Here is a 26,870-nt window from a genome sequence, read left to right as displayed (position 1 = left end):
GGGACTGTTGTCACAAATCCCCTTACCCACTTCTAGTCTGAAAAGCATAGGCTTCTTCCTTTCTGAGTTGTAACTGTAAGGTTAAAGCAGATAGTGGGTGGCTCTAGACCAGGAGTGGGGAACCTTTTTTCTGTCAAGGGCCATTGGATATTTATAACATTACTAGAGGCCTGGTGCAGGACATTCATGCACTGAGGGGGTGGCCCTCAGCTAGGCCTGTGCCCTCTCAGGGGATGTCCACCTGCCAGCTTAGGCCCGCTTCCCCAAAGGGTCCTTAGCGCTGCTGTGGGGGCAGGAGAGGCTCTTGCCACCACAGCTGCACTTGCCAGTCATAAGCCTGGCTTCTGGCTCAGTGGCACTCCTGCTGTGGGAGTGCCCTGACCACCAGAGGACAGCTCCTGCATTGAGCATCTGCCCCCTGATGGTCAGTGCATGTCATAGCAACAGGTCGTTCTGTCATTTGGTCAATTTGTATATTAGCCTTTTATTATATAGGATAGCATTATTGGGCCAGACAAAATTGTCAACTTAAAAATTAGCCTGCTATATTTGATTAAACATTTAATTAATTCCTAATGCCTTGGCAGGGCCAGACCAAATGATTTATTGGGCCTTACACTGCCCATTGGCCTAGCATTCCCCATGCCAGCTCCAGACCTTGGTGGCTACTTCTATACACATGTACATATAAGATTGGGAATAAGATTGAATTACCTTTACATATTGGTGATTTGGGCTGAATTTTGACCTGGGTAGATCCTATGGTTCTCAAAGAATGCAGTGCCAGACATGAAAGCCAAATAGCATGGAAACAAACATCTTGCCCATTTCCTCACCTCACAAATCCCATATTTAATTAAAAGACAACACCAACTGACTGGCATGACTCAGTGGTTGAGCATCGACCTATGAACCAGGAGGTCACGATTCAATTCCTGCTCAGGGAACATGCTCATGTTTCAGGCTTGATACCCAGTGGGGGACATGCAGGAGACAGCCAATCGATTATTATCATCATAAATGTTTCTATCTCTCTCACCCTCTCCGTCTCTGAAATCAATAAAAATATGTTAAGGGGGAAAAAGTGAAAACCAGTGACAAAGGAACAGTTATCAATTATTTAATGCTTGATAGAGGAATGGAAAGAAATCCCAAAAACAAGTATTATAACCTCACTTGAGGGAAATACAGAATAAGGACCCAACAATTTTGTTTCACTAATGAAATGAGATGCATTCCCCTCCCCATGTGGTTGGAGCTGTCCTGTGTTGTACAGTCCAAGTTCACAGACAGCTCTCAGCACAGGTCAGTGGACAGAGGTAGCATGAAAAATGATGAGCTCCAGAGACCATCCATCAGCATATGTTTGTTACCATCTTCCTGTGCTTTGGCATAATTCCAATCCATAGGCTCCTTTAAAAGGCAAGCCACATTCAGGCTCAAGTCTTCAAAATCAACCGAGTAGGGTCAATCCATCTCTGTCTCATCCGCAAGTAGACACCAATCAGCGATGGCACGAAGCACCCAGAGCAGAGGTGCCGATTCCGAGAGGGACGGTGTATCTCCCTTGGTGGCACTGAATGATGAGCTCTCACGCGGGTCAAGGTGGGCAGACTTGAGATGCCATGCCACAGGATACGAGGTCCAGAATGTCACTGAAAGATGGGGCCAATCCCACTGGAGCATCCACACTGAGGGCAGCGGAGCCGAAGAGGAAGTGTCACAGAGGAAACACTACGACAGGAGGAAAATCACGGCCCCGGGTCTTCAAAGCCAGGAGACGGGAAAATGGACAAGGGCAGACTTCAAACACAGGGCAAAAGGCTCTACTGAAGCCTAGCAAGTGCCTAAGTTCTCATCCAACTTCAGCTAAGCCCAGCATGGGTCTTCTGTGAAGTAATGCACTGATAAAGCTCTAAGTGTAAGGGGTGGGGAGGGAATAATGCAATTACAAACTAAAGCAGCTTCTTAAAATTCTAGGGCTAGCTAGCTGCAACGGGGACACAGGGCAGGTCTACTCTGCAGTACCACCAATAACCAAGGACTAAGGAAAGGGGAGGCTGGGCCGGGGTACAGAGGAAACTTCTACTTCTCCCTAAGGGGTGGAATACCTTCTCAGGTGGTAGCTGTAAATCTTGATGCAATGATCCCAACAGTCCAAGACCAGCAGCTGCCCCTTAGGAGTGAGGGCGATGCCCACTGGACAGGTGAGCCCCTCTCGAATGAGGACACTGTAGCCCCCGCCCTTGGGAAAGTGGAGAATTTCCTTGCGGCTGCTGTCGGCCACGATGAGGTCCCCGCGGGCATCCACGCACATGCCAGCGATGCAGCGGAAGTCCTCGTTCTCCGAGAAGAAGTGGCTGATCTGGCGGCCCAGCTGCCCGTCGGCGCCCACGGAGCCGATGGAGAAGCCGCCCTCCAGGTGGTGCTCGTTCTGCCGGTTCTCCAAATTGAGGCCCAGGCCCTGGGTGAAGTAGACGGTGCCCTCCGCATCACAGGTGACAAATTTGGGGCGCACGGCACTGCAGAGGCAGCTGTACTTGACCACGCCCGCTTCCCGCTCCACAGTGAAGCACCAGAGCTTCCCGCCTTCCACGTCCGTCACCACGAACTGGCCGGACGGGAGGGCGGTGATGCCCCAGGGCTTGCTCAGCTGGCTCCTGTGACACGCCACGCAGTGGCCGTCCAGGGTGTACACCTTGAAGGAGTTGTCATAGCTGTCAGTCACGCCAATCAGCCCGTGGCAGTTCATGGCCACGGAGAGGGGGGTCAGGTTGGGCAGATCAGCCCCCAGGAAGCTCAGCACAAAACTGTCGATGCCGCTGGGGCTGCGGCGGATCTCCTTCAGGAAGCCTTTGCGGGTGAAGACCTGGATTCGGTAGTTGCCGCGGTCAGCGACCAGCACCTCGCCTTGACTGGTCGCGTAGAGGCTGACGGGAAGGTTGAACATGCCCGGGGTGCTGCCCTTGGCACCCATCTTCTTGAGGAAGAGGCACTGCTGGATGCCGGCACCTGCCTCGGAACCCCTCTGCTTGGCAGGTGAGGCCCTGGGACTGGCCACCGCCTCCTCGGGGCTCATGTCCATCTCTCGAAATGTAACGGACGTGGAGGCCGCGGAGGCCGCCGCCTCCATGGCCCAGGAGTCCTCCATGTTGACTGTCCGGGGCTTCTTGACAGCCTGCCCGATTTGGAGGGGGCCCACGTGGCCGACCTTGAGGAGCTCCACGTCCTGCAGGGTGAGCTCGTGGGGCAGGCTGGCGGTGAGCTCCGGCTCCTCCTCGTCCGCCGTCTCCTCCAGCAGCACCACGTCGGCCTGCTTGATCTTGGCCAGGAAGTAGTCGCAGCGGGACACGGCCTGCACTTCGGCGATGTTGAGCAGATAGCTCTGCTCCTCCAGCGCCTGGCTGTTGCATTTCTCGGCCTCGGCCAGCGAGCCTGTGAAGAACTTGCGGGAGCGGGCCAGCTCCTCCTGCACCCTGCGCTCCTCGTGCCCGTACTCCTGCAGGACGGCCTTGTACCTGGCCTGCAGGTCCTTGGACACACCCTCCAAGGCCGCCTTCCGCCGCTGCAGCTCCCCGACCAGCTCCCGCAGGTGGGCCAGCTTCTCGCCAAACTCCCGGCGCCGCTCCTCCGCGGCCTCTTTCACGGGGAGCGTGCAGTGGCCCGGGGGCTGGTGGTCGGCCTCCCGGCAGGGCTCACACAGCACCACGCCGCAGGTCCGGCAGAACTGCCGGGGCAGCCGCCGCCCGCAGCCCCGGCACAGCAGCAGCCCCACGGCCTCGCTGAGCCCGGCCGTGTCGATGATCTTCAGCACGGTCAGGTTGTCGGTGAGCTGCGTGAGGCTGGTGATGCGGGTGATCTTGCTGCAGAAGGGGCAGCGGACGCCGTTGATGCTGCTGGCCAGCAGCTTCTCCAGGCACTGGCGGCAGATGGTGTGGCCGCAGTGCAGGAGCTTGGGCCGCAGCTGCTCCTCCGTGAAGGACTCCATGCAGATGGGGCATTCCAGCACTTCCCGGAGGGCGTCCAGGTTCAGGTGAGAAGCTGCCGCCGCAGTGGCCATCACGCTTCCTTTGAAGGGTCCTGTCAGCACAGCGCAGAACTGAACGGCTTACCAGTCATGCTCCACAAGACCAAACTCTGCTAAGGAGAAAACGAAGCCGTTATTCCACTGCCTAGGTACCGTCACGCACTCAAGGAACGTTTCAAGAATAGCTACCATCACCCACCCATCCTTCATTTACTCCACAAGTGGTTACTGGTCTGCCTGTCGGGTGAAGGAGGTACAGAGGACATGAGTCTGACGGCATCGCACAGTGGCTCATGCTCAGGTTCTGGAGTCTCTGATGCTCGGTGGTGTGACCTGCAGGAAGGAAGCTACACCCCCCCCCCCCCAAAGCTCAGTTTCCCCACCACCCATCTGTGAAATGGAAATAACAACGGTGCCTACTCTACATGGGGTTGTAAAGAGTTAAATAACATGATGAATAGGACCCACTTAGGGGAGCACGTGACAAGTAGTATCCTGATAAATGTGGGTGGCCATTTTTACATTCTGGCTACAACTCATCATTTATACGAGGAGAAGAAGCATAGAAAAGTTACGTCCAGAAAAGGATTACACAGTGGAGGGGGCAACAGATTCTGCCCAGAGGAGGTGGCGAAGGCTTCCCAGAAGCAGAGATGCTCTGGACATATGTCACAAAATCAACAAACAAGGCAACGAGGGATAACAGCATGAAGCAAAGAAAATGTGAGCAAAAGCATGGAGGCTTTCTTTATCATGTTACATAGAGCTCACTGCGTCACGTTTGGGGGCCTAGGAACCAACCACTCAGAGAAATAGAAAATTATGATTAGCAAAACATCAGATCAGAAAAATACATGCATTTTCCATTCATCTACCTTCGTAACTACTCACCTTCCCACCCATCTAAGACTAGGTGCCGAGTACTAGCCACTAAGTTTTCAGGGTATAAGTTCCGTCCTTCAGATGCTCAAACTTAGGAAAGGAGACAAGCTATGTAGTAGTAATCAAGGCAGAAAGGAGTATAATGAGATGTAAACTACGTTTGATGGAGCCTAATAGAGATTCACTCTTATGTGAAGGGAAAGGGGATCTTTCTGAGGGGAGATGGCCTGGAAGGACACACAGATGTGTGGGGATGGGGGAAAGGAGTTCCAGGCAAAGGGCACAGCCTTAGGAAAGGTTAGAAAGCAAGGGGGAGGATAGAACCTTAGTGGATTATAGGAGAACAGAGAACACGTATCTTCTCTGGTGTTTCTTCCTCTGCCCTGCCTTCAGTGTAAGCATTAAATGAGATATGTCTATTGTACAAAACCCTAAGACTTGACTTGGCACCAAAGCGGTCTTAAACTTGTTTTCTTTCCTCTCATTCTCGGGTTAAAATTGTGGAGGATGCAGGGGGTTTATACTCACTGGCTTGGGAACTGGGGAACAACTAGAAGAAGTCTCCACAGCCAGAACGAGCCACGTGACCTTTGTGTGGATGGGCATAGTGAAGCAATGTGTGTTCTGGAGCAGGGACCTGATATGAGCAAAGTTCAAACGGAGTGGGGGAAAGGGCAGAGGGACTGGTTTGGAAGCTATGCAAAGTGACGGCCGGAAGTGTTAGGCAGCCTGCAGCAGCGAGCCGGTGGTGAAAATGGAAAGACGCATTTGAGTAATATTCCAGAAATATAATCACTAAGATTTATAAACTGAGTGGATCGGGGAGGGGAAGTGGTGGAACCACGAGAGCCAAAGAGTCAAGCCCAGAAGATTTTAAACATGGCAGTGCTTCATCCAGACCATTTATTTCAGGCTTGGAACATGCCATGAATACTCCCAGCCTCCTCCACCCACAGATGCTCACCAAGTAGAACCACAGAATCTCAGGGCTCTGCAGCCTTATGTCGCTGTCAGTTTATACCCCTAATCAGAATGAATGGATTTAGCAAGGTGAGGCGCACAGATACAGTCATCTCCTCGGAAATGCAGATCCGACAGCTGCACCTGCACCATCTCGTGATGTGCAGCTGCTCAACCATAGAGAAGGAGATGGAGGGAGCAGGCAAGTTAGCTTGGTTTTGAGGACAATGAGGCAAGCTGAGGAAAGCTTTGCAAGTGTCGGTTCTTTTCCCAGGCATACAGAATGGCAGTCAATGAAGAGATACACATTACAGACTTTCCCACACTCGACTTTGGGCTGCAATCTGACAGATGGCAGAGGCATGCACAATTTTCCTAACATCACTCCCACCTCCCTGAAACCCATTTCTCTTTTACTAGCTGGGAAATAGTATACATATAGTACCTACTATGTGCTAGATTCCACGCAGCCTTATAGCATATAATTTTCTCCACAAGAAAGGAGGAACAATCAGTACCTTATCAGAGTTAGCCGCTATCGTGTGATTGATAAGCTCACAGCAGCCCTGTAACCTGTTACAACTCATATCCATGCCTCAACCAAATAACACATTACCACCTGTCATGAACCTTTAAGGCAGGGGTCTTCAAACTATGGCCCGCGGGCCACATGCAGCCCGCAGAGGAGTCTGATCCTGCCCGCCAGGTTTTTTGGGCAGTGAGCGCAGCCGAGGTGTTACAGTAGGAATTAGTAGTTCATAGAGTCCGGCCCTCCAGCTCTCTGAGGGACCGTGATCTGGCCCCCACTTTAAAAAGTTTGAGGACCCCTGCTTAAGGTCTCCTGTAGATATCTGTAACCATGAACTCCGAGTTCTGAAATGCCGTGGGTCTGAGGGTAATAGCAGAGAAACACTGATAGAAACCTGAACTCGGGAGCCACACAAACTCTCTCGGTTCTAACCCAATAAAATAGCTCCCGTCCTCCCATCACCTGGGACAACAGACTGAGGGCGACAGCTGGTGTTTGGACCCAGAGCATGTTACCTTACAAAGCACAGGGACATCTGTGCTTCCCAGAGCTGGCACTGCAGATCAGCTAATTGAACAAGCCTGCCAACTTGTAAAAATACCAACACATTTCTTCCCCTACATTTCTGGAATACCATACCACTTTCTTTGATTAAAAAGCTTGCCTGCCTGCCTCCCCATCTAAGCTGTCCCCTTTAAAAGATGAACTTACTATGTGCACATCCGTACACAGAGTTAGCTCGGCTGTCTGCACCTTCACTGGGCTCTCTGAGGCAGAAGACAGTGTCAAGGATTCTTTCCCCAAAGGGAGCATGAGTTCCCATCACTAAAGCAGCAGGCACAGAGACAGCCTTAGACTTGGGAAAAGCCTGAGCTGTGTCTCCCATTTCTATGACTTGGGAATGCAGGTTCCCAGTCTTAACGGAGCTCCTTGATGGACAGATACCGGTCCTCTCCTCCAGAAGGGTAGATCCGGTCAGTCCCGTGCATACTGAGAAGGATTCTGATTCAAACTCCATTATTACTTAGTTTCCCTGGGAAGACTAGATAGGTGAAAGGAATTGTCTTACCCTCCCAGGTCTTTAAGTTAGCTGCCCACTATTGCCAGCTATAAAATCTAAAGCCAATCAGTATGAACCACCAGCATGTTATTTATAACCCTGGCTGCCTCATGAAATTTTGGACGTGTGTCCTGTTCACTTTCTACCGTTAGCTCCTGACCCCTCACCTCAGTGTACCCCACTCTTTTGATCTCACGACTAACACTGCACATCCCATAGGATGCCAGCCCAGCCCTCCAGCTCCAGATGAAAATCTATCCCTTCAGCAGGAAAATTTTAGTCACTCCCTAGCCTGATCCAATCCCTTCTGGCATCCCAGTCCGTGACAGAGATAACCAGGGTAGCAGAAATAAAACAAAACAGAAAAACAGACAGACCTGGATCAAATGAGCAGTCATTGAACCCCATGTTATTCAACCCCACTAACATGTGCTCTTATTTTACAGAAAAAAAAAAAAAAAGCTACTGACAACTAGGGATAATGCAAATGAAGTGCTTAGCCTGGAAATGGGTGGGCATGCCATGAAAGACTGTAACTGAAATTATGACAAACAGCAGTCAGGACCAGGATTAACAATAATAAAGTAGTTCTAGCGTTTACAGACTGTATTTAGAAAGGGTAAAGAATTTTCCCTTTTATGCACATAAAGATGAAGAAAAGGACTGGTCAGCTTCGGAGGAATCTGATTGAGGACACGAAACAGCCATGCTAGAAACCTCTGGCCAGCTCATTCTTGCAGGGACTAAACATGGACTGCTACAATTAGTAGTGATCTCACAGAGTAATAGAGATGAGTAAACTGAGACGGGGGAGAGAAATCAAGACCTCATTCGGTCACATGGCGGAACTGGGAACAGTGGGCTCAGGAATCGGGCTTTCAATGCCTGAATCCCAGCTCTGTCACTTACGCTGGAGACCTGGGCAGGGTTTCCCACCCCTCTAGTTCTCAGCTTATCTAAGGACTTCAAAGTAGTGATTTCAGCACCAGGTTATTGTAAAGATGAAATGAGATGGTGTGGATAAAGGGCTTAGTGCAATACCAAGTAAGGCATATAACCGTGCAATAGATAACAGTTGTTTAATAGTAGCGGTGGCAGAAGCGGCAGTGGCCACCCCCCAGCCAATCAGGAGAAATGACCAGGCACTTTCAATAGGCAGACCATACCCAAGATATCAGACCCATATACTTCAGAAGTAAATATTCTGAGCCTTCCTTGGAGACTGGTTTACTTGATCTCAGAATCGAAGACTGAGAGATGACCTAAGGTTTCAATCTCTGTCCAATGCTTGAATTCCCACCATGGGGTAGTTTTCTAGCTGCCTTTATCTGCTAGACTTCTATCAGTCCCTATAACCATAACAGGAGAACTTAAATAAATCTTTACTGAATACCTACTATGAGTCAAGCCCCATGAAAATAATATAATTTTGAGCAAAACCAGCTCTTCATCTAAAAAACAGAAAATGTGAGAAGTACCACATTTCTCTCCACCAGACACAGAGGTCTGTCACTGCCCTGGTTTGACTGGTTTCTTGCAAGGCTTATCACATTTCCTTTCGTGAGGGCTTTCTACACTGTGTTTATTCTTCCTGCATTTGAGCGGAATGCTAAGCCAGGGCATGGCCAACCCCAGGCCGCCAGTGGTCACTCTCTGGGAGTGGCCAGCAGGACTGATGTTAAGGAAGTCAGTGAGGTCCCCACCTGACACCCTGTCCCGTGTGGGAGAAGATTCTGAAACTCATTTAAGACACATAAGACACCTTGCAAACAGCTAGGATAAACTCAAGTAGAGGCTTAGAGGGAAACCTCAAAGCTGCACCAGCTTGCACTTAAAAGCCAGAAGGAAATACTTGTGGGAAAGGAGGCTTTGGCTAAAATAAGTCAGGACAGGTTAAATCAAAGGATGGGTTAAACCAATGGTAGTTTGCCAGAAGAATGCTTGCCTTTTGTCTGTCCTTCCTCTAAAATGGAAGGACCTAGAAAGGTTCCCTTGCATCTTCCACAAACATCTGGGGACTCAAAGAATATATAGGATATGGGAGGGGGGGCGGGAATCAATGGTCTTTTCTCAAGGGACCCCGACTCAACCTGACCCACACAACTTTCTCTCAGTTCCTTTCTCTGCATATTAATTTACACATTCATTTACTCAGGAAGTTTTGGTTCAAGGTTCAGGAAGCAGATCCTGGGAATGGTACAAGAGGGGACAGAAGTCTGGGGAGCCGAGTGGGGGCTACTTGGGGTTACTGAAATTTGGTGGCAAAGCATCTCAGTCCCCTCCTAGCATTCCCTTCCTCTCTTATTTATAATCTCTCATAATACTAACATTTCTGAATGCCAGGCACCTTCTATACATAACCTCTTATTCCCATAATAACTATTTGTAGCATGTGCTAGTCCTCTTTATAAATAAGGAAACCAAGGCTGAGAGAAAGGCAATCTGTCCAAGGTCTCAAAGATAATAAATAGTAGAAGTGAAGTTCAAATCCAAGTATGCCGACTTCTAGCCATAAAACCACATTGACTGAAAGATGTCACAGCTCCCGAGCTGGCTGCGGTCTGGCTGAGAGGCTGATAGATGCAGCTGGGAATGATTTTTAAATCTGATTGTTCAACCACACGCACTCTGGGGTGGGAGTGCCACAGAGGCAGTGGGTCAGTGTGTATGGACAGTGATCCACTTCAAGGGCCTTATCAGCATCTGACTACCAACCACTCTCCAGTCGTTAAGTGTGTGTGTTGATTCTCTAGTGTTTGAAAGGCCTTCTAGTAAAACGTATATAATGTAATTTAGGAGTCAGAAAGGGCTTGCATCCCTGTTTTGGCTTTCGCTACTGTAAAATGGGGAAGTAACACTTAGATTATTGGCCGAATCAGTGACCAGATTAACAGAGTTAATGCACAAAATAAGCAGGTGATAAATGGTAGCTATTTTTATTTAAAAAAAAAAAAATAGATTGTGGATGATAAGGGCAAGCACTTATCCAAGATCACTTAGTAAATTAGCAGCTGAGGCGGGACTTTGGACTTCAAGCCTCTAGTTCCCATGCTGATTCCACTTCCTTTACATATTGTCCTTAAGAGTGTGTGTGTCTGTCTGTGTGTGTGTGTGTGTGTGTGTGTGTGAGAGAGAGAGAGAGAGAGAGAGAGAGAGTAAGTGACTATTCAAGCTAAGTCTCTTGGCTTCCAATCCAGTCCTACTATGCTTCTAAACTGGCTTCAGCAATGCTACAGCTAGTCCTGGGGCTGTGAGAACAAATACTGTTATTCTGTCCCAGGGGAGAGAAGCCCAAAAGATATCACTGGGAACAAATTATGACTGTCCCCAGCCTCAGCCCCTGCAATGAGGTGTTTGTTTGTTTGTTTGTTTTCAAGCCAGCGATCTCCACACCTTACCTTCTAGTCTCTCACACACCTCATCCTGTCTGCTAATCTAAAGCCCCTTCCCTATCTACCCACTGGTCCCAATCGAAGAGCAAAGGTCAAAGCTACTCCCTACCTAATTAGACAGATTTACCCCCTTAGCATTCAACTGGATCTTCAGGCATTCTCACCGGACTGTCCCTCCATTAGAGGGAATCAGCAGGGATAATAAGACTATAAGCAAGGACAAAGCAAGGCACTTGGGAATATGCAGGTTTATGGAGATCTGAGTATTAGCCCAGCCCTGCCATTCCTAGCCATGCAACCTAAACAAGTCACTTCCTATGCTTTAGTTTCCTTACGGGTAAAACTGGGTCTAGTAGAGCCTACTGAGAAGGGCCATTATGAAAACTCAGTCAGGATCAAGATCACCAAATCAGGACGTGACAGAGCCAGGATCTGATTCCAGGGTACCCCACTATAGAGTAGGGTTCCTTAACTTCGGCACTATGGGTATGGGGAAGGATGTTAAACCCCATCCGGTGTCTGTCCACTAGAGGCCAGTGATGCCCCACACGCCAACTATGACAACCAAAAATGTCCCCAGATGTTCCCAAGCATCCCCTGGGGGACAACATGGCCCTGGTTAGGAAGCACTGCTGCAGGACCAAATGCTCAGTACATGTGCCCTTGTCTCTCTCCCAGCCCAAACACTTCACTCACAGAGCCACTGCCTCTGTGAGCTGCCATGGACCTTAGGCAGGATTAATTCCACCTAACTTCTGTGGCTGATGGGGGAACATAAGGCCTGAGCTCACGACGCTCCTCTCATTTTTCTGGAGGCCTCACATCCAGCCTGGAGGGGCGGGCAGAGGAAGCTTAGGCGGAGGACCCTGGGTAGTTTCCCACTTCATGCCCCCTTGGTCCACTCTCTTCTTCGCCCAGGCCTACCACTTTCGGGCCTGGGTCCCCTGGCAAGTTAGTGGCCGTACCATGGCTGCCCCGTGCAAAGGGATCTTTGATTAATGAGCGAGGGAGATTCGGCCCTCTCACAGAGACAGCCAGGCTCCTGCAGGATTTGGGACTTTGCTGCTGAACCCTGAAACACTGCTAAACTTCATACACTCATGGTTTCGTGCATCACTTCTTAGTCCTCCAGTCACCAGAACTCTCTCTGCTTCCCACGCAGACTTCAGGAAAATTCCTTCAGCAGCCAACAACTCACAAATCTAGTCAGAGCGCTTTAATTCTATAGTTATGACATCGCTACCCCACCATTCAATCCAGCCCAAACCCAGTGCCCCACCCCCTCATAGTACAGAATTCAAGTCTTTAGGGCTCCATATTGCAACCCTCACCAATTATCCACCCGCATGCCCCAAATCTGAAACATTTGATTTAATTTGTTTTCATCTCTGCAGCCTTCCTCCCTGCACCCGTTTAACACCCCAGCCCCACACCTCAGATTGCTGCCCTCCCTCAATCTGATCCCCCAATTCCATCAAGCACTGTGCACCCTCAAACCCTGCGCCTTCCTCTTTACTCATCAAACCTTCACCTCCTTGCAAACAAGACACTGCTTCCCACTGATTCCCCCAAGAACCCGCCTCCTCAATTTTCCCCAATGCCACCCAGAAAATGCTGCTTCTTTATCAATTAGGAGAGCTCCTCGCGCTGCTCCCTCTGATCTCAGATCTTGCAGCCCCGGAATCCTAGCGGCCCCAGATTCCCTCAAACCTCCTTAGATTCTGCACCCCCGAATGTCATCAGATCTCCAAAATTCTGCACCCTTCTCCCTCCATGGCCTACAGATCCCCTCCCTCTCCCAGATGCTGCACCCTGACCCACCTCGGGGGATCCCCACACGTTACCGCATACCTCCCAGCACGCTGCAGCGGGTCTTCCAGCCCCTAGCCCACCGCCCAGAGCTGCAGGTCCTCCGACTCCTCAGTCCCAGGGAATCCCCCCCCTGAGCCAGCCCTACCCCCCACCCCCATCTCCACCTCGCTCCCGCCCCTCCGATCTGGTCCCCCTACCCTGCCATTCAAGCATGGGACGGCCACTGCGCAGCCCCCACACCCCGCGGCTCACCAGCAGCCCGTGACTCCCCCAGGGGCCCTGGTCCCCGTTCCCCGACCCTCCTTCCCGCCCCCTACCTGACCGCCCGTGGCTCCGACGCGGCAACCGCCTCCAGCCCACCCGCCCGCTGCCCTCTGCGCATGCGCCGCAGCGAATCCCTTGGCCGGCTCCAATTCGCAGAGCCACCTGCCTGTCACTGGACCCCGCTTCCTGAGGCATGCTGGGGCTTGTAGTCCGCCAGGCCGGAGTGCTCCAAGCCCAGTGAGCTGAAGATAACATAGTTGAGCTTTCCTTGTAAGAGATAAGGAAACTGAGCCGAAAGGGGTCTACCTACATTTGCTCAGAAATTCGGGAGCTAAACCCGACTCCAATCTGTGTCTTTTTTTTTTTTAAATATATTTTATTGATTTTGTACAGAGAGGGAGAGAGAGAGAGAGTTAGAAACATCGATGAGAGAGAATCATCAATCAGCCACCTCTTGCACACCCCCTACTGGGGATATGCCCGCAACCAAGGTACATGCCCTTGATCGGAATCGAACCCGGGACCCTTCAGTCCTCATGCCGACGCTCTATCCATTGAGCCAAACCAGTTTTGGCTCCAATCTGTGTCTTAACCCCTTTGCTAAACTGTGGCCTCCAGGAGTGGTCCTCAGCAAAGCCAGGGCACCTCAAGGTCTGGAAGGCTCCTCTGAACCTCAGCTTTTCCTTCTGAGAATTGGGCTGAGGGAAGAATACAACATCCACCCTGGCGCAAGTACAGAACCTGGACTCACTCGGAAAGGTAGTGCTTCTCTGGGCCCCTGTTCTCCCTGGACACTTAGAAGCCTAGAGACAAGTTTATCTGATAAACACATTGCTCTTTGGAAGGCTTCTTTTGCCTACTCAGGAGGCACCTTTGTGTCAACATAAGAAACATTGAAATCTGTGGAGAGTTCTTTTGTGAGTTAATTTGAGCCAGACTGCGGACAGTTGCCAAGAAGCAAAATCTCAATGGACTGAGATAATGCTCCAGAGAATGGCAGTTTTGCACCTTATTTTATACATTACAATAAAAAGAGGAGATGCGAGCGGGTTACATGGAATCCATTGATTAGGGAGATGTGGAAAGCAAAACAAGGAAACCTCTGGGACTGGATGAAAAGTAAGATGATAAGACACTAGTATCTTTTACTGATATGGGTACCCATATGAGGCAGGTTTTGATCAGCATTAGCCCAGAATTAGTTAACACTCAACAATTTACATGATAACAACAATGAGATTTATGGTCTCCTCTTGGGTGGGTGCATTGGTTGTGCTCTGAGGGCTCTGGAGAACAGGGGTTATAGTAGATGCAAAAGACAATAGAAAGGCTTAGTTGAGATAAAGATTGACCCTTGTCAGGGAAGATTCTAGCCTTGGACATGACTACCTGCCATACACTGCTTTTAGTTTAAAAGTTTTAATTTCAGACTATCCTTTGTGGTTGCTCTCGGTCTCTCAGTCTGCAAGGCTGCCACACAGGCCTTCCCTGAGGTTGCCAGGTTAGCACTTGGCCCCTTTTCATACACACTTGGCAGAGGAGCTACACTCTGTAGCACCTGTCCCTGCAGATTGAAGCTACCCAGGAACCCAAACCCAAGTCCAACTCTGGGGTAGCAGGGAAAGTAGAGTCTTCCCAGGTGCGAGGTGGTCTGTCCTACTGGCTAGGGAGAACCCCTGACCCCTTAGTTTGAGGCCAGTTCTGCAGGTGACCTTTTAGTTTAGCTTAGGAGCTTAGGAGCAGGAAAGGATTTACGGTAGAATGTGCTAGGACTTGAAATTCCATGTAGGTGTGCGATGCTGCACAATGTTTTTGCCTTGAGTGCTCAGTATCAAGTGTAGCTAAACACTTCATCCTCATAAAGACCTCTGAGATAAGCACCTGATGCCCAGGTGATTAAATGACAAAGCCACATGTTCATAAATATAAAGCCCAGACTGGAACCCAGTTCTACCTGAGAATACACTCTCTTAACCTTGTTTAATCTCTCTGCCCATTTCTTTATCTCCAAATGGAAATGATCTTTATCTCTAAATGCAAACAAGGACTGAGATTATTAATATGGAGTGGTTACATTTAATTAATTGTAAACACGTGTATTATAATTAGCTGTTATTCTCTCCAGACTGTGGGTCCCAGGAGCGCCAGTTCCCAGCATTTCCGATATTGAAGGCAATGGGAGGCTGGATTGGCATACTTCGTGGCATCCTTTGAGTGGGCCTGGTTGCTCTGTACACCTGGGTTGGCATAGAGCTCTGGGCCTCTCTGAGACTTCAAGGTTATGCTTCCAATCCAGGGCCAGCCAGGGTTTGTTCAGACAGGCCAGGCATGAGTGGGCTGAAGACCCTGAGGCAGGTTTTGATCAGAATTAGCACTGACAGTGGGTGCCAACGGAACCCTGCAGGGCCAGGAGAGTGGGGGTGCTTGCTTCTCCCACTTTCCTGGGCTCCAGGGAGCCCCCAGGTGCTCACTGCATGCTCAGCAAGTACCAGGACTTGTAATTTGGTGATTTGTCATAAAGCACATCCTGGGTTGGACTTGAATTCTCCACTTCCTTGCCATCCTCGCTAGTGGGCTGCGAACTCCCTGAAGGGCAGTGAGCATTGATTGTCAGATCTTATTAGCACAGTGCCCAGCACAGGAGAGCTGCTGAGTAAGTGAGTCAGATTCAGAGATGTGACCTCAGGCAAATTGCATCCCCTGTCTGACCTAGAGTTATTCTAGCTACAAAATAGCTCCGTGGGGCCAGGGGGGTGAGAACCAACCATTTTTGTACACACTAGCAATATACCAGGTACTTCATGGATATTATCACAAATCAGAATTGTGCCCCTAACAAATGAAATTAAGGAGATAGCAGTAGCTCCATCTTTCAAGAGACAGCTGAGGTTCAGCAAGACTAACTCGCTCGCTCACAGTTGCCTCCTGGGAAGTGGTAGGGCTGGGGTACAAACCCAGGCCAGCTGGGCCAGGATATATTTTGAACCACCACCTTGACTACCCACATTTTTTGATACCAGCTCTCTTTTTACTGGGTACGCTTTGTTGGTAAGACTCAAAAGAAAGAGGAGATGACAATGCTTGGGAAGTCAAGAAATACAGGTTAATCATAGCTGTCATAAACATAGAGCATGATGCTGCCAAGGAGAAGACATGCACATGAGCTGTTCTGAGCCCTATCACCAGAGGAGCGGCCTCACCCCCACCCCCTGGGGTTTCTGCCATGTTGGAGCTCAACAAGGCCAGTTTGACCAGAATGGCAAGGAGCTGCTGTAGATAGGGGCCTGGGTACTTTCATCAGCCCCCATCAAGAGGGGGAGATGGGAAAGTTACTGTCAAGTATTTTCTTCCCAGTCTTGAGACCTTCCTAGATCCTCTTCTCAGGCAGATAGGGAGTTTGCTGAACGCTAGTTACCAGCCCAATGTCTCAATTCAGGACTGGTATTTTTCTACTGATGTTCCCCCAATCGCAAAGTGCAGCCAATGGGGCTTCTGAGAGTCTGGGGATGTATTTCAAGCAAGGTTTTAAACAAGAACAACAGCAATGACAACAAAAAAGCATTTAAAAATATGTGTTTAATGTTTAAATTAGCTACCAGTTTAATTAATTATCACACCACTAAATCTCAGACTAAAATAAACACACTAGGAAAATGCACTAATTCTAATCCTGTGGCTGTGCATGCCCTGGTACTATGTTAGCATTCCTCCTACACAGAAACATTTTTTAAATACTCTCTGCGAAGCCTTTTGAATATAGCATCCCTCAGAGATATTGTGCAATAAAGGGAATATGATACCAAAGCAAGGCATAGGGATTTTTTTTTTTGGTTTCCCAATTAGTCTATTAAGTGTACAATACCATTATGTCTCAAAAAATCTATAGACCTTAATTTAAAAATACTTAACTGCTAAAAATGCTAACCTTCATCTGAATCATTATTACAGTAGTGACAGCAAAGATCACTGATCACAGGTCATCCTAACAAATGTAATAATTTAAAACTTTGAAATACTGCAAGAATTACCAAAATGCGACAGAGACAACAATGAGTGAGAAACATTGATCAGCTGCCTCCTGCACACCCCCAACTGGGGATGTAGCCTTCAGTGGAGGCATGGGCAGGCCAGGGTGTGCAGAAAGCCGTGGTTTCCTCCATCACCAGGGGCAACCCTAGCCTCCTGCTCATTCTGTGGCTGCAGCCATCTTGGTTGGGTCAATTTGCATACTCCTGATTGGCTAGTGGGCATGGCTTGTGGGTGTAGCAGAGTGATGGCTAATTTGCATATTATTTTTTTATTGGATAGGTTACATATATAAATTATTATTATAAATAACTTGAAGTCCACCATTATGCAATAGAAAAAGTGAAGACTTGGATCAGCTTGGAACAGATCAGATCAGGATTGGAACCCTGGTTTCATCCACCTCCAAGATTTTTTTGGAGAATAGGTTAGAAGATAATTTGAAATAATGCTTGGTGACTTGTTATAAGGCAAGTTACTTAACCTAGGCCAGTGGTCGTCAAACTCATTAGTCAACAGAGCCAAATATTAACTGTACAATGATTGAAATTTCTTTTGAGAGCCAAATTTTTAAAAATATAAACTTTTTCTAACACCACTTCTTCCAAATAGACTCACCCAGACTGTGGCATTTTATGGAAGAGCCACACTCAAGGGGCCAAAGAGCTGCATGTCGCTCGCAAGCTGCAATTTGCCAACCACAGACCTAGTCCAACTGACTTAGCCACTGCAAACTTTATTTTCTGCCTCTGCAAAAGAAGTATAATAAAAGCTATCTACCACATATAAATTTTGCAAATGTTAGATGACTTAATAGGTCTTAAGCTTTTAGAGTACGGCCTGATAAAGAATAAGTGGTCTATCTATGTTAGCTACTATTATGTAATTATTATTATTATTATTATTATTATTATTATTATTATCATCACTATTACTGTTCTTGACAAAATATCATCACCCTCTTCCTTTATTAACAATTGAATTCTGAGGAGGAAGAGGAATTTCTTGCTTATATATTATCGGGGAGAAAATTAAAACTCTAATTCATCCTAACCAAATTTGTCTGAGTCTAGAACTTCATAATTCATAGAATGGTTATGAAATAATATTAAATTATATCAGTCTATATTATTACTTACCTATCACTGTATTAACAAATTACCTCTAAACTTTGCAGTTTTGAACAGCATACATTCCTTATCTCACAGTTTCTGTGAGTCAAAAATCAGCTTAGCTAGATCCTCTGCTTCACAGGCTCTCAAAAGACAGCGGTCAAGTTATTGGCCAGGGCTGGGGTCTCATTCTAAGGTTTGACTGGGGAAGATTGGCTTCCAAGATCACTTATGTAGCTATTGGCAGGATTCAGTTCTTTACGGGTTGTCAGACTGAGGGCCTCAGTTCCCTGATGGCTTTGGTGGACACTGTCCTCAAATTGCCATCTGAGTCTCTCCAGTGTGTTTCATTCAAGTAGCAAGAGAGTTTGTCAAGTTGACAAATCTATCTTTGAAAATTTAACCATCACAACAAGATTGCATAAATGCCCTTGTACAGGGAGGGTTTTTGTTTTTGGTTTGTTGTTTTCATTTTGTTTTGTTTTTTATTTCCTTGAGCTGATATGGAAGCAGTTGATCCAAAATTTTGAAACTTTATTTTAATATCACATACCTTTGTGTGCATTGGCCAGACCTAGTTTGTAATGATTTGAAATAATGTAGATGGTCAAAGATCAACAGTCATCAAATACTAGCAGAGTAGGTTACTTGATAAATGCTAGTAGCAGTGAAGGCTTTCCCAGGGAATATTCACTGGGTAGTGTCATGAACTTCAACATGAACCTCAAAGCTAAATGAGGACTATTGGGAGATATCCCATGGGCCTAATTTCTGCTAAGCCCCACCTCTCAACCCCAGTGCAGGCTTCCTGTGCTCCTGACTCTAAGGTTTCAGCCAGCTTTCTCTTGATGGCTACCATTACTCTCTCCATCAGTTGGTGTCTGTAAGGCAGCCCAGGAAGTGATAATCTTTTTGCTCTACTCCAACCCTCACCCCACTTCTACCACACATTCTCATGTCCCTACTATTCATTATTCTAATTTATTTTTCTAAAAATAGGAAAATGTTAGTGTTATTTTAAAATATTTAAATATACTGCAAGGGAAAATGTGTTTAGAAGAAAGAATCAAAACAGTACATAATGTAGTTGTGGAAGATCCCTCTTCCTACTCTCCGGCAATAACTGTCTGAAGTGATTCTATATAATTCTCCTGGCAGCCCTCTTCGCTAGGTGTTTTATTGGGGAAAGTACACATACACGGAGAGAAAATGGTAGTGAGTCCCTGTGAGCTCATCACCTTGCAATACTTGTCGATATTTTGGCAATTTTGCTTCAACTATCTCTCACTTCCAATTTGCTTTTTGCCGCTGGAGCCTTTTAAAGCAAATTCCAAATATAATATCATTCCTCCTGTAAATACCTCAGTATGTGCCTCCAACAGATAATCATTTTTTTTTTAACATCATCATCACATCTAGCACTTCATATTCAAATTTCCTTTAATGCTTCAAAATATCTTTCTGTAGTAGGTGTGTTTAAATAAGAATCAAATGTCTACATGTTTTACTAGGTCTTCCTTAATCAGTAATAATTACACCATAAAATTTTGCCATTATTTGTTGAAGACATTGGCTTCTTTGACTTTTAGAAATTTTTTTTTTTTTGCTTTGCAGATTAGCTTATTGCTTTTTCTTATTTTTTGTTTGTTTGTGGTTTTTTTTTTGTTTTTTTTTTTTTTTGTGTGTGTGTGTGTGTTTGTTTTTAACATGTCCCTCTCTCCTAGGGATTCATCAATTTGTTTTTTTGTTTGTTTATTTGATTGTGGGCCCCTTTTATAAAATGATGCAGGCTATTGACACCCCCTGTCCTCCTCTACCTTCTCAGAATAATGTTTTTAAATGCATAAAGTGAGATACATGAAGACCATGTAAGAAAGAAATTATACCAAGACAGAGCTATCAAAATATTTTTTTAAAAAATTTGTAATGGAACAATATATAGCCTTCTTTATTAATGACAATATCTAATGGATATTCTAATAGCTATCAACATAAATGATTCAAATATTTGTGACAACCCGTAATATGATAGAAATATATGTGAATCTGATTGTGTCCAAGTCATAGGAAGTGCTACACTAGTATAGTTCATTACTCCATAATTTAAAGAAATGCCCTATCCAGTGTGGCTCAGTTGTTTGGAACATCATCATGTACACCAGAAAGTGGCTGGTTTGATTCCCAGTCAATGCACATACCAAGTTTGCAGGTTCAATCCCCAGTTGAGGCATCTACAGAAGGCAGCTGATCAGTATTTCTTATTCATAGCAGTGCTCTCTCTCTCTCTCTCTCTCTCTCTCTCTCTCTCTCTCTCTCTCTCTCTCTCTTCTCTCCCCCCCCCTCTCTTTCTCTTTCTCTCTCCCTCTCTCCAATGAACAATAAATAAAAATATTAAATTATACTTAGAATATACTAAAAATAAGTTTATGTTTTCCTCTATGCAAGATCACAGACCCTTGAATTCTACGCCTGGGCCCAAGGGGTGCCTGATAAACTAGGCAGACCATGCCATATAGTTCCTATGGCAACTTATCAAAAACACTTACCGTTTGGCTTACTACTTTTAGTAATATTAAGATTAAACAACAGGTCAGCTGCTGTAAGTCTGATCCATTTATTAGGAATATTCCCATAAGACTTTCTCTTACTGGTTTTAGGATTCATTGGTGATAGCTGTTTAGATCTCTTGTGTTAGATTACAAAATAGCAATTTTCTAATTCTGTCATTCTTCCTGCCTTTATAACCTGCAATATTTCTGTGAAAAACAATGTCATTATTCTGAAACCCAGTTTCCTCAGTTGTAAAAGGAGGGTTATAAAAACAAACATTCCGAGTCCAAATTACGGTTATGAGAATTCAGTGAGAAAGTCTTGGGCTTTGCAAAGAAGAATAGAACCTCAGGAAATGATGATTTCCTTTCTACTTGCTCCCCTTTTTTATGGACTTTCCCCCACCCTTTCTTAAAAATAAAACTAGGTTAACTACCCTGTTTCCCCGAAAATAAGACAGTGTCTTATATTAATTTTTTCTCCCAAAGTTGCTCTAGGTCTTATTTTCAGGGGATGTCTTACCTTTCCATGCGCTAGGTCTTATTTTCAGAGGATGTCTTATTTTCGGGGAAACACGGTAAGTTGTTCTGATAATGCTAGAGGCCCGTTGGATGAATTCGTTCACACCTGGGGTCCAGCCACCCCAATTGGGGCCAGGCCAGTGGGGGGAAGGAGGGAGGGACTTCAGGCTGTTGGTCGGCCCCACCATAGATGGGGTCAGTTAGCCAGCCACAGTGGGCATCATAGCACCTGATCGCTGAACAATAAGAACCAGAATTCATCCATCGGTGTTGTGAATATACATTATTTTAAATTCAAACAGCAACTTGCCTTGTCCGTAATGTTATCTTTATTATATACATAGAAGAGCAGAGGCTCTGAGAGGAAGCTTGCCGATGGCCCCTGCAGAGCCTCCCCCAGGCCACAGTCACCTTTTGTTTGAATCGGGAGATGGTGCTCTTCCACTTGGCTTCAATCCTGTGGGCACAGGCATGGCCTGTGAGGCTGTCTGAGGTGGGACCCAGTTTCCACTCCCCTGCAGAGCACAGCTTGCACATCTGTACCCAGAGGTTCTGGTCACATGCATAGAAATCCAAACCCAGGTCTGCCTCACATTCAGACTGTCAATGTAAGAAACATCCAAGCCTACAAGAATTTTTATGAGTTTATTTGAGCCAAACTGATGACAGGAAGCAAAATCTCAAAGGATTGAGATAATGCTCCCGAGAATGGCGGTTTTGCACCTTATTTTATACATTGGAATCAAAGGAGAAGACTTAAGGGGGTTACATGAACTCCAGTGTTGATAGGGAGGCAGGAGAAAGCAAAGCAAGAAAATCTCTGGGAATGGATAAAAGAAAATGGAACAGACTCATACTTCTTAACAATTCACACGATAATAATAACCATGAGGGGATTTGTGGTCTTTGCTCTGGTGAGGTGGTTGGCTTTGAGGAGTGGAGAAGGAAATTACTTTGATATTCCAAAGAGAAGTTATCAGATGTGTTATTGTAGATGCAAAACAGGACAATAGGCAGACTCAGTTAAAGTGAAGATTGACCTTTGTTAGAGAAAAATGCTGGCCTATGATATGACTACCAGCCATGTCCTAGCTTTTAGTTAGGAAGTTTTCATTTCTGACCATCCTAGGTGGTTACTTTAGGTCTCTTGAGTTTGTAAGACTGCCACTTAGGCCTTCTTGTCAGGTTAGTCTTTGGCTCATTTCTTGTCCTCAAGACCACATCCATTTCATAGCTGCCTCGGAGTTCATCCCTTCCTGGTACCTTCAGGATCCTGCTCTATCGATGGTCTCTTCTCTCTGCTTTATCTCCAACCCCATCCATCTCCTTCTCTCTGGCTTCTCCTTCCTAGCTCACATACTCAATCAAAGCTCTATTCTTAGGGATACCTTGGTCTGGAGCAAATCATCTCTCTCTCTCTCTCTCTCTCTCTCTCTCTCTCTCTCTCTCTCTATATATATATATATATATATATATATATATATATATATATATATATATATATATATATATATACACATGCCTAATATGCAAAGTGTCCCCTTGGGAGTTGGACCCACTGGGAGTTTGATCGTTCGCTATGACATGCGCTGACCACCAGGGGGCGCGGCTGGCAGCAGCTGCTAGAAACCCTACCCGTACTCAGATTTCATGCACTGGGCCTCTAGTGACTCATAATTTCACTACCATCACCCCCACCCCTCCAACGCCTGGCTCCAAACCTGGCCCTGTACCCGCCTTCTAAGCAAATGCTGGTCCATAACCTTGTACTTGACACCAGGCTTCCTTGAGTCAGAGCCAAACCCTTACTGTCTTCCTGGCTGCCCTCAGTGAGCAGCAAGTTGCTTTGCACACAGGATTCATTCTTTGGCATAGGAGGACCAAGTTTTTCCCAAGAACAATCATCTTAAACCGACACTAGAGGGCAGCAGAAGACCACACATGGCTCTGTTAGCCTCCATTACTGGCTACAGCTCACCTTGTTTCAAGTGGCTGAAGGAAATGCTAAGCTTTAATTCTGACTGAACAGCAAGAGGGATTAAAAACAAAAAACAAAACCTGTGTGGGCAGCGAAGGAAGCCTGAGCACTCCTTAGTCTGTGGGAAAGTGCACCTTTGGATTCACTGAGCTGCCCTGGGATTCTTCACTCTGCCTTTATTTATTGTATTTTTTTATTTTGCAGAGAGGAAGGGAGAGGAATAGAGTTAGAAACATCCATGAGAGAGAAACATCCATCAGTTGCCTCCTGCACAACCCCTACTGGGAATGTGCCTGTAACCAAGGTACATGCCCTTGACCAGAATCGAACCTGGGACCCTTTAGTTCGCAGGCCGACGCTCTATCCACTGAGCCCAACCAGTTAGGGCGCCTTTCTTTGTTTAGGACAAACCACAGCAGAACCACAAGGGATTGTTTGTACTTAAAAAAAATAAACAAATATAGTAATTCTCACTTGCAAACAATAGACATCAGCCATTGCTGTGCTACTGGTCAGTGTCCAGGACTCTCTCTCCAGAGGTGGACCTGAAGAAGGTACCCTCCATGTTCTCATCAGGTACTCTCCATGTCACTCTGAGCCTCGGTTCCCTCCCTTGTGAGTGGGGGCAGCGGTCTCTACTCTGTAGGGTGACAGGGCGGCCATCTGAGGACACAGGTGTACATCAGTGAGGGCTGCACCTCACTGATGCTCCGAGAAGGTCAGTGAGGAACTAACACCCCATTTTACAAATAAGAAAAGTGAGTAGAAGTGAAGTGACTTGCCAAGGATCTCAGATCAGATCTTGCAAACTCAACAACCTTAGATTTAAGCATCCAATTCTACCCATGTCTACTGCGTTCCATTAGGGAGGGAGCAGGTCATTTTGGATGGTTGTTTTGTAGTGTGCTTTTTAAATATGCTTTTTATTAGTTTTTAGAGCTACAGGAAAGGGAAGGATAGAGAGAGACAAATATCGATGAGAGAGAAACATCATCGAATGGTTGCCTCCTGCACGTCCCCCACTGGGGATCAAGCCTGCAACCTGGGCATGTGCCCCGAATGGGAATCAAACCAGTGACCTCCTGGTAATGGGTCAATACTCAACCACTGAGCCACCCCAGCCAGGCCAGAAGCAGGTAGTTTTAAGGAAAAATTCCTGACAGGGTGGTTAAAGTGCCAGCAGGTCTCAAGGGAAAATGTACAGACTCAGACGCTCTCAAGCATGGAATGATGCTGGGGTGACAGCCCTTCCTTCTAGGGCCCCATATCTGGTGGGGACAATCCTCAAGCGTGTCTCACTTTCGCAACCTCTGGGTTCAGAGCCAACCCTGTTCTGCTGCCTGACCCACCAGAGCTCCAGCAGGTAGAGTAGACCCTCCCAGCTGCCCACGCACGGCGAGTCCTCCGAGAGGCGCTCTGGAGGCCCCTTCTCACAAGACTTGGGTTTAGGAGGCAGCATGTTCTTCCTGCCCCTCCTGGGTCACTGGAGACCTGCAATCTCAGGTCATACTAGCTCTCTGGTCAGCACACCTCCCCTCTACCCGCCCTGTCTGCCCTCTCACCTCGCTTTAGTTCCTTGCTCTGGCTGGGCTTGGCAGAGTTAGGAAACAAGTTTGGGTTCATCTCCTTCGTAAATGCTGCCTACAGGGGCTTGGCTTTGGGATTTCACTTCTAGTCTGTCCCTGTGTCTCGAGAGAGAGTCCAGTGTGAACATCCTGTTCCAGCATCAGTAATAGGGAGTAATTGTGGCCATAATAATTGCACCACAGCAGTGACAGTAATAACAGTTAATGTGATTCAGCGCCTAACCTTTGCGGCACCTTATTTACTCCTCCCAGTAATGTTTTCACATCGGCACTGTTATCTGGGATCGGCACACTCATGGTGCTGAACTGAGACTGCCGGATGGGAAGGGCAGATGGCACCACACACAAGCGCAGGCCTTGGCGGCGGCAGTGGAGCTGGCTCCTTCCCCTTCGTTAAGGACGTTTGTTCGGTTCCTGGAGCCAGGCCTCAGCTCCAACAGGAGACAGTAACTCCGTCTAAGAAATGATCCCGTTTTAGCAATTCCTGGGAGGCCATTGCTGCAATAAAGGCCATTCTTTACGATATAAAAGTCTCACCCTCTTCCCTCCACCCTTGACGTTGCTAATTTGAGCCCCTCTGGTCCCCGTGGAGCCATTAAATGCTCCAAGTGCAAGGCTACTGCCAAGCAAGCCCGTCTGACTGGGCGGCAGTGCCCCGAGCTGTTGCTGACTATTGGACAAACATTCGCACGACTTTGGCTCTCCCAGAAGCCCTTTGTCGGAAGCCTTTGTTTTGTTTGCTCGACGAGGCCAGGCAGTGCCATCACCTCCTGCCGAAAAGCCCTGGCCACCCTCCCAACACGGAGTTATCACTTCAACGGAGGCTTTTTTTTTTTTCTTTTCTTTTTTTTTTTCAACAAAATAATGCCCAGCAGGAATTTGGGAGGAGAAAAAAGAGAGTTCAGTTGGCAGGTTCTCAGATGAATGGCTTGTAGTGTCATTGGGACTGAATTGGGCTTGAAACCAGACATGATCCTATTTTCAGAGCATTGTTCCGAGGGATGGGAAATGGGAACAGAGGATAAGACCCTTCAGAAATGCTCTTGATCTTTGCCTGTTAGAGACAGCCTGTTTCAACGGCACTCCTGCACCCTCAGTGGCCAGGCCCCATGTGAAAACCACAAGGAGGTCAGAGCAACCGGCACCTCGATCAGCTCTTCATCTGTTAACTTTCCTGTTGAGAGAGCTGATTTTATGTTGGGAAGAGGTCACTTGTTTAGAAGCCGCCAATTCATTATCAATCCTTTTTTTTTTTTAAATTTATATTCTTATTGATTTCAGAGAGGAAGGAAGAGAGGGAGGGAGATGAAAACATCCATGATGAGAGAGCATCATTGATTGGCTGCCTCTTGCACGCCCCACACTGGGGATCAAGATTGCAATCTGGGCATGTGCCCTGACCTGGAATCGAACCATGGCCTCCTGGTTCATAGGTCAATGTTCAGACACAGAACCACACCAGCCAGCTTAATTATCAAACTTAAAATTCACAACGGCTCTGAGACTCATCAGTGCTTTCATAAGAGCACAGTGATTGGGATATATAAATATATTATACTAAAGGCCCAGGGCACGAAATTTGTGCACTGTGTGTGTGTGGGGCGGGGGGGGGGGGGGGGGGGGGCAGCGTCCCTCAGCCCAGCATGCACCCTCTAACAGTCCAGGAATCCTCGGGGGATGTTCGACTGCAATGGAAGTGGGAGAGGCTGCCACCACCACTGCTGCGCTTGCCAGCCGTGAGTCCCACTCAGGGCTTCTTGCTGAGTGGTGCTCTCCTTGTGGGAGCACACTAACCACCAGGGGGCAGCTCCTGCATTTAGTGTCTGCCCCCTGGTGGTCAGTGCGCATCATAGTGACCAATTGTTCCGCTGTTCGATCTGCATAGTAGCTTTTATTATATAGGATATCCAATAAATAGTTATTAAAAGTATTATTGAAAACCTACTGTGTTCCAGATACTGTGTAATGTGGATATATATGGGGATCAGCAAGACTAATACTGTTTTTGCCCTTATGGAACTTTCAGTCTGGAAAGTTCTATAGTGCTGGATGATCCATAGAGCAGGATGCTAAGAGGATTTTTAATGTGAAACCCTATTCTAGATTGGTGGCATGTGGGGTGGAGCTCAGGGAAGGCTTTGCTGAGGAATTGGCCCTTGACCTCTGACCTA

At 47.1% G+C, this 26,870-nt stretch overlaps 2 protein-coding genes across 8 annotated transcripts in view; one reads left to right on the top strand and one right to left on the bottom strand.

The window, feature by feature from the left end:
* Positions 1–26,870, top strand: part of ASTN2 (astrotactin 2) — a 700,862-nt gene that overhangs the window by 514,885 nt on the left and 159,107 nt on the right. The gene's annotated exons all lie outside the window — the stretch shown is intronic.
* Positions 1,105–13,034, bottom strand: TRIM32 (tripartite motif containing 32). 5 transcript variants are annotated; one of them, XM_084898880.1, is made up of 2 exons: positions 12,980–13,034; positions 1,105–4,140 (listed from the first exon to the last, which is right to left on the bottom strand). In XM_084898880.1, exon 2 carries the CDS (start codon positions 4,058–4,060, stop codon positions 2,096–2,098), a length of 1,965 nt encoding a protein of 654 aa, XP_084755006.1. In that variant the 5' UTR covers positions 4,061–4,140; positions 12,980–13,034; the 3' UTR covers positions 1,105–2,095. The 5 variants fall into 5 exon arrangements, with proteins under 5 accessions (XP_084755006.1, XP_084755005.1, XP_084755007.1 ...); XM_084898879.1 differs by having other exon boundaries at positions 1,105–4,137; XM_084898881.1 differs by lacking the exon at positions 12,980–13,034 and adding an exon at positions 12,672–12,792 and having other exon boundaries at positions 1,105–4,137.

Source organism: Pipistrellus hanaki (genome assembly GCF_964339955.1).
Source record: "Pipistrellus hanaki genome assembly, chromosome: 11".
In the NCBI taxonomy this organism is placed as follows: Eukaryota; Metazoa; Chordata; class Mammalia; order Chiroptera; family Vespertilionidae; genus Pipistrellus; species Pipistrellus hanaki.
This window is presented reverse-complemented; position numbering and strand designations above follow the sequence as displayed.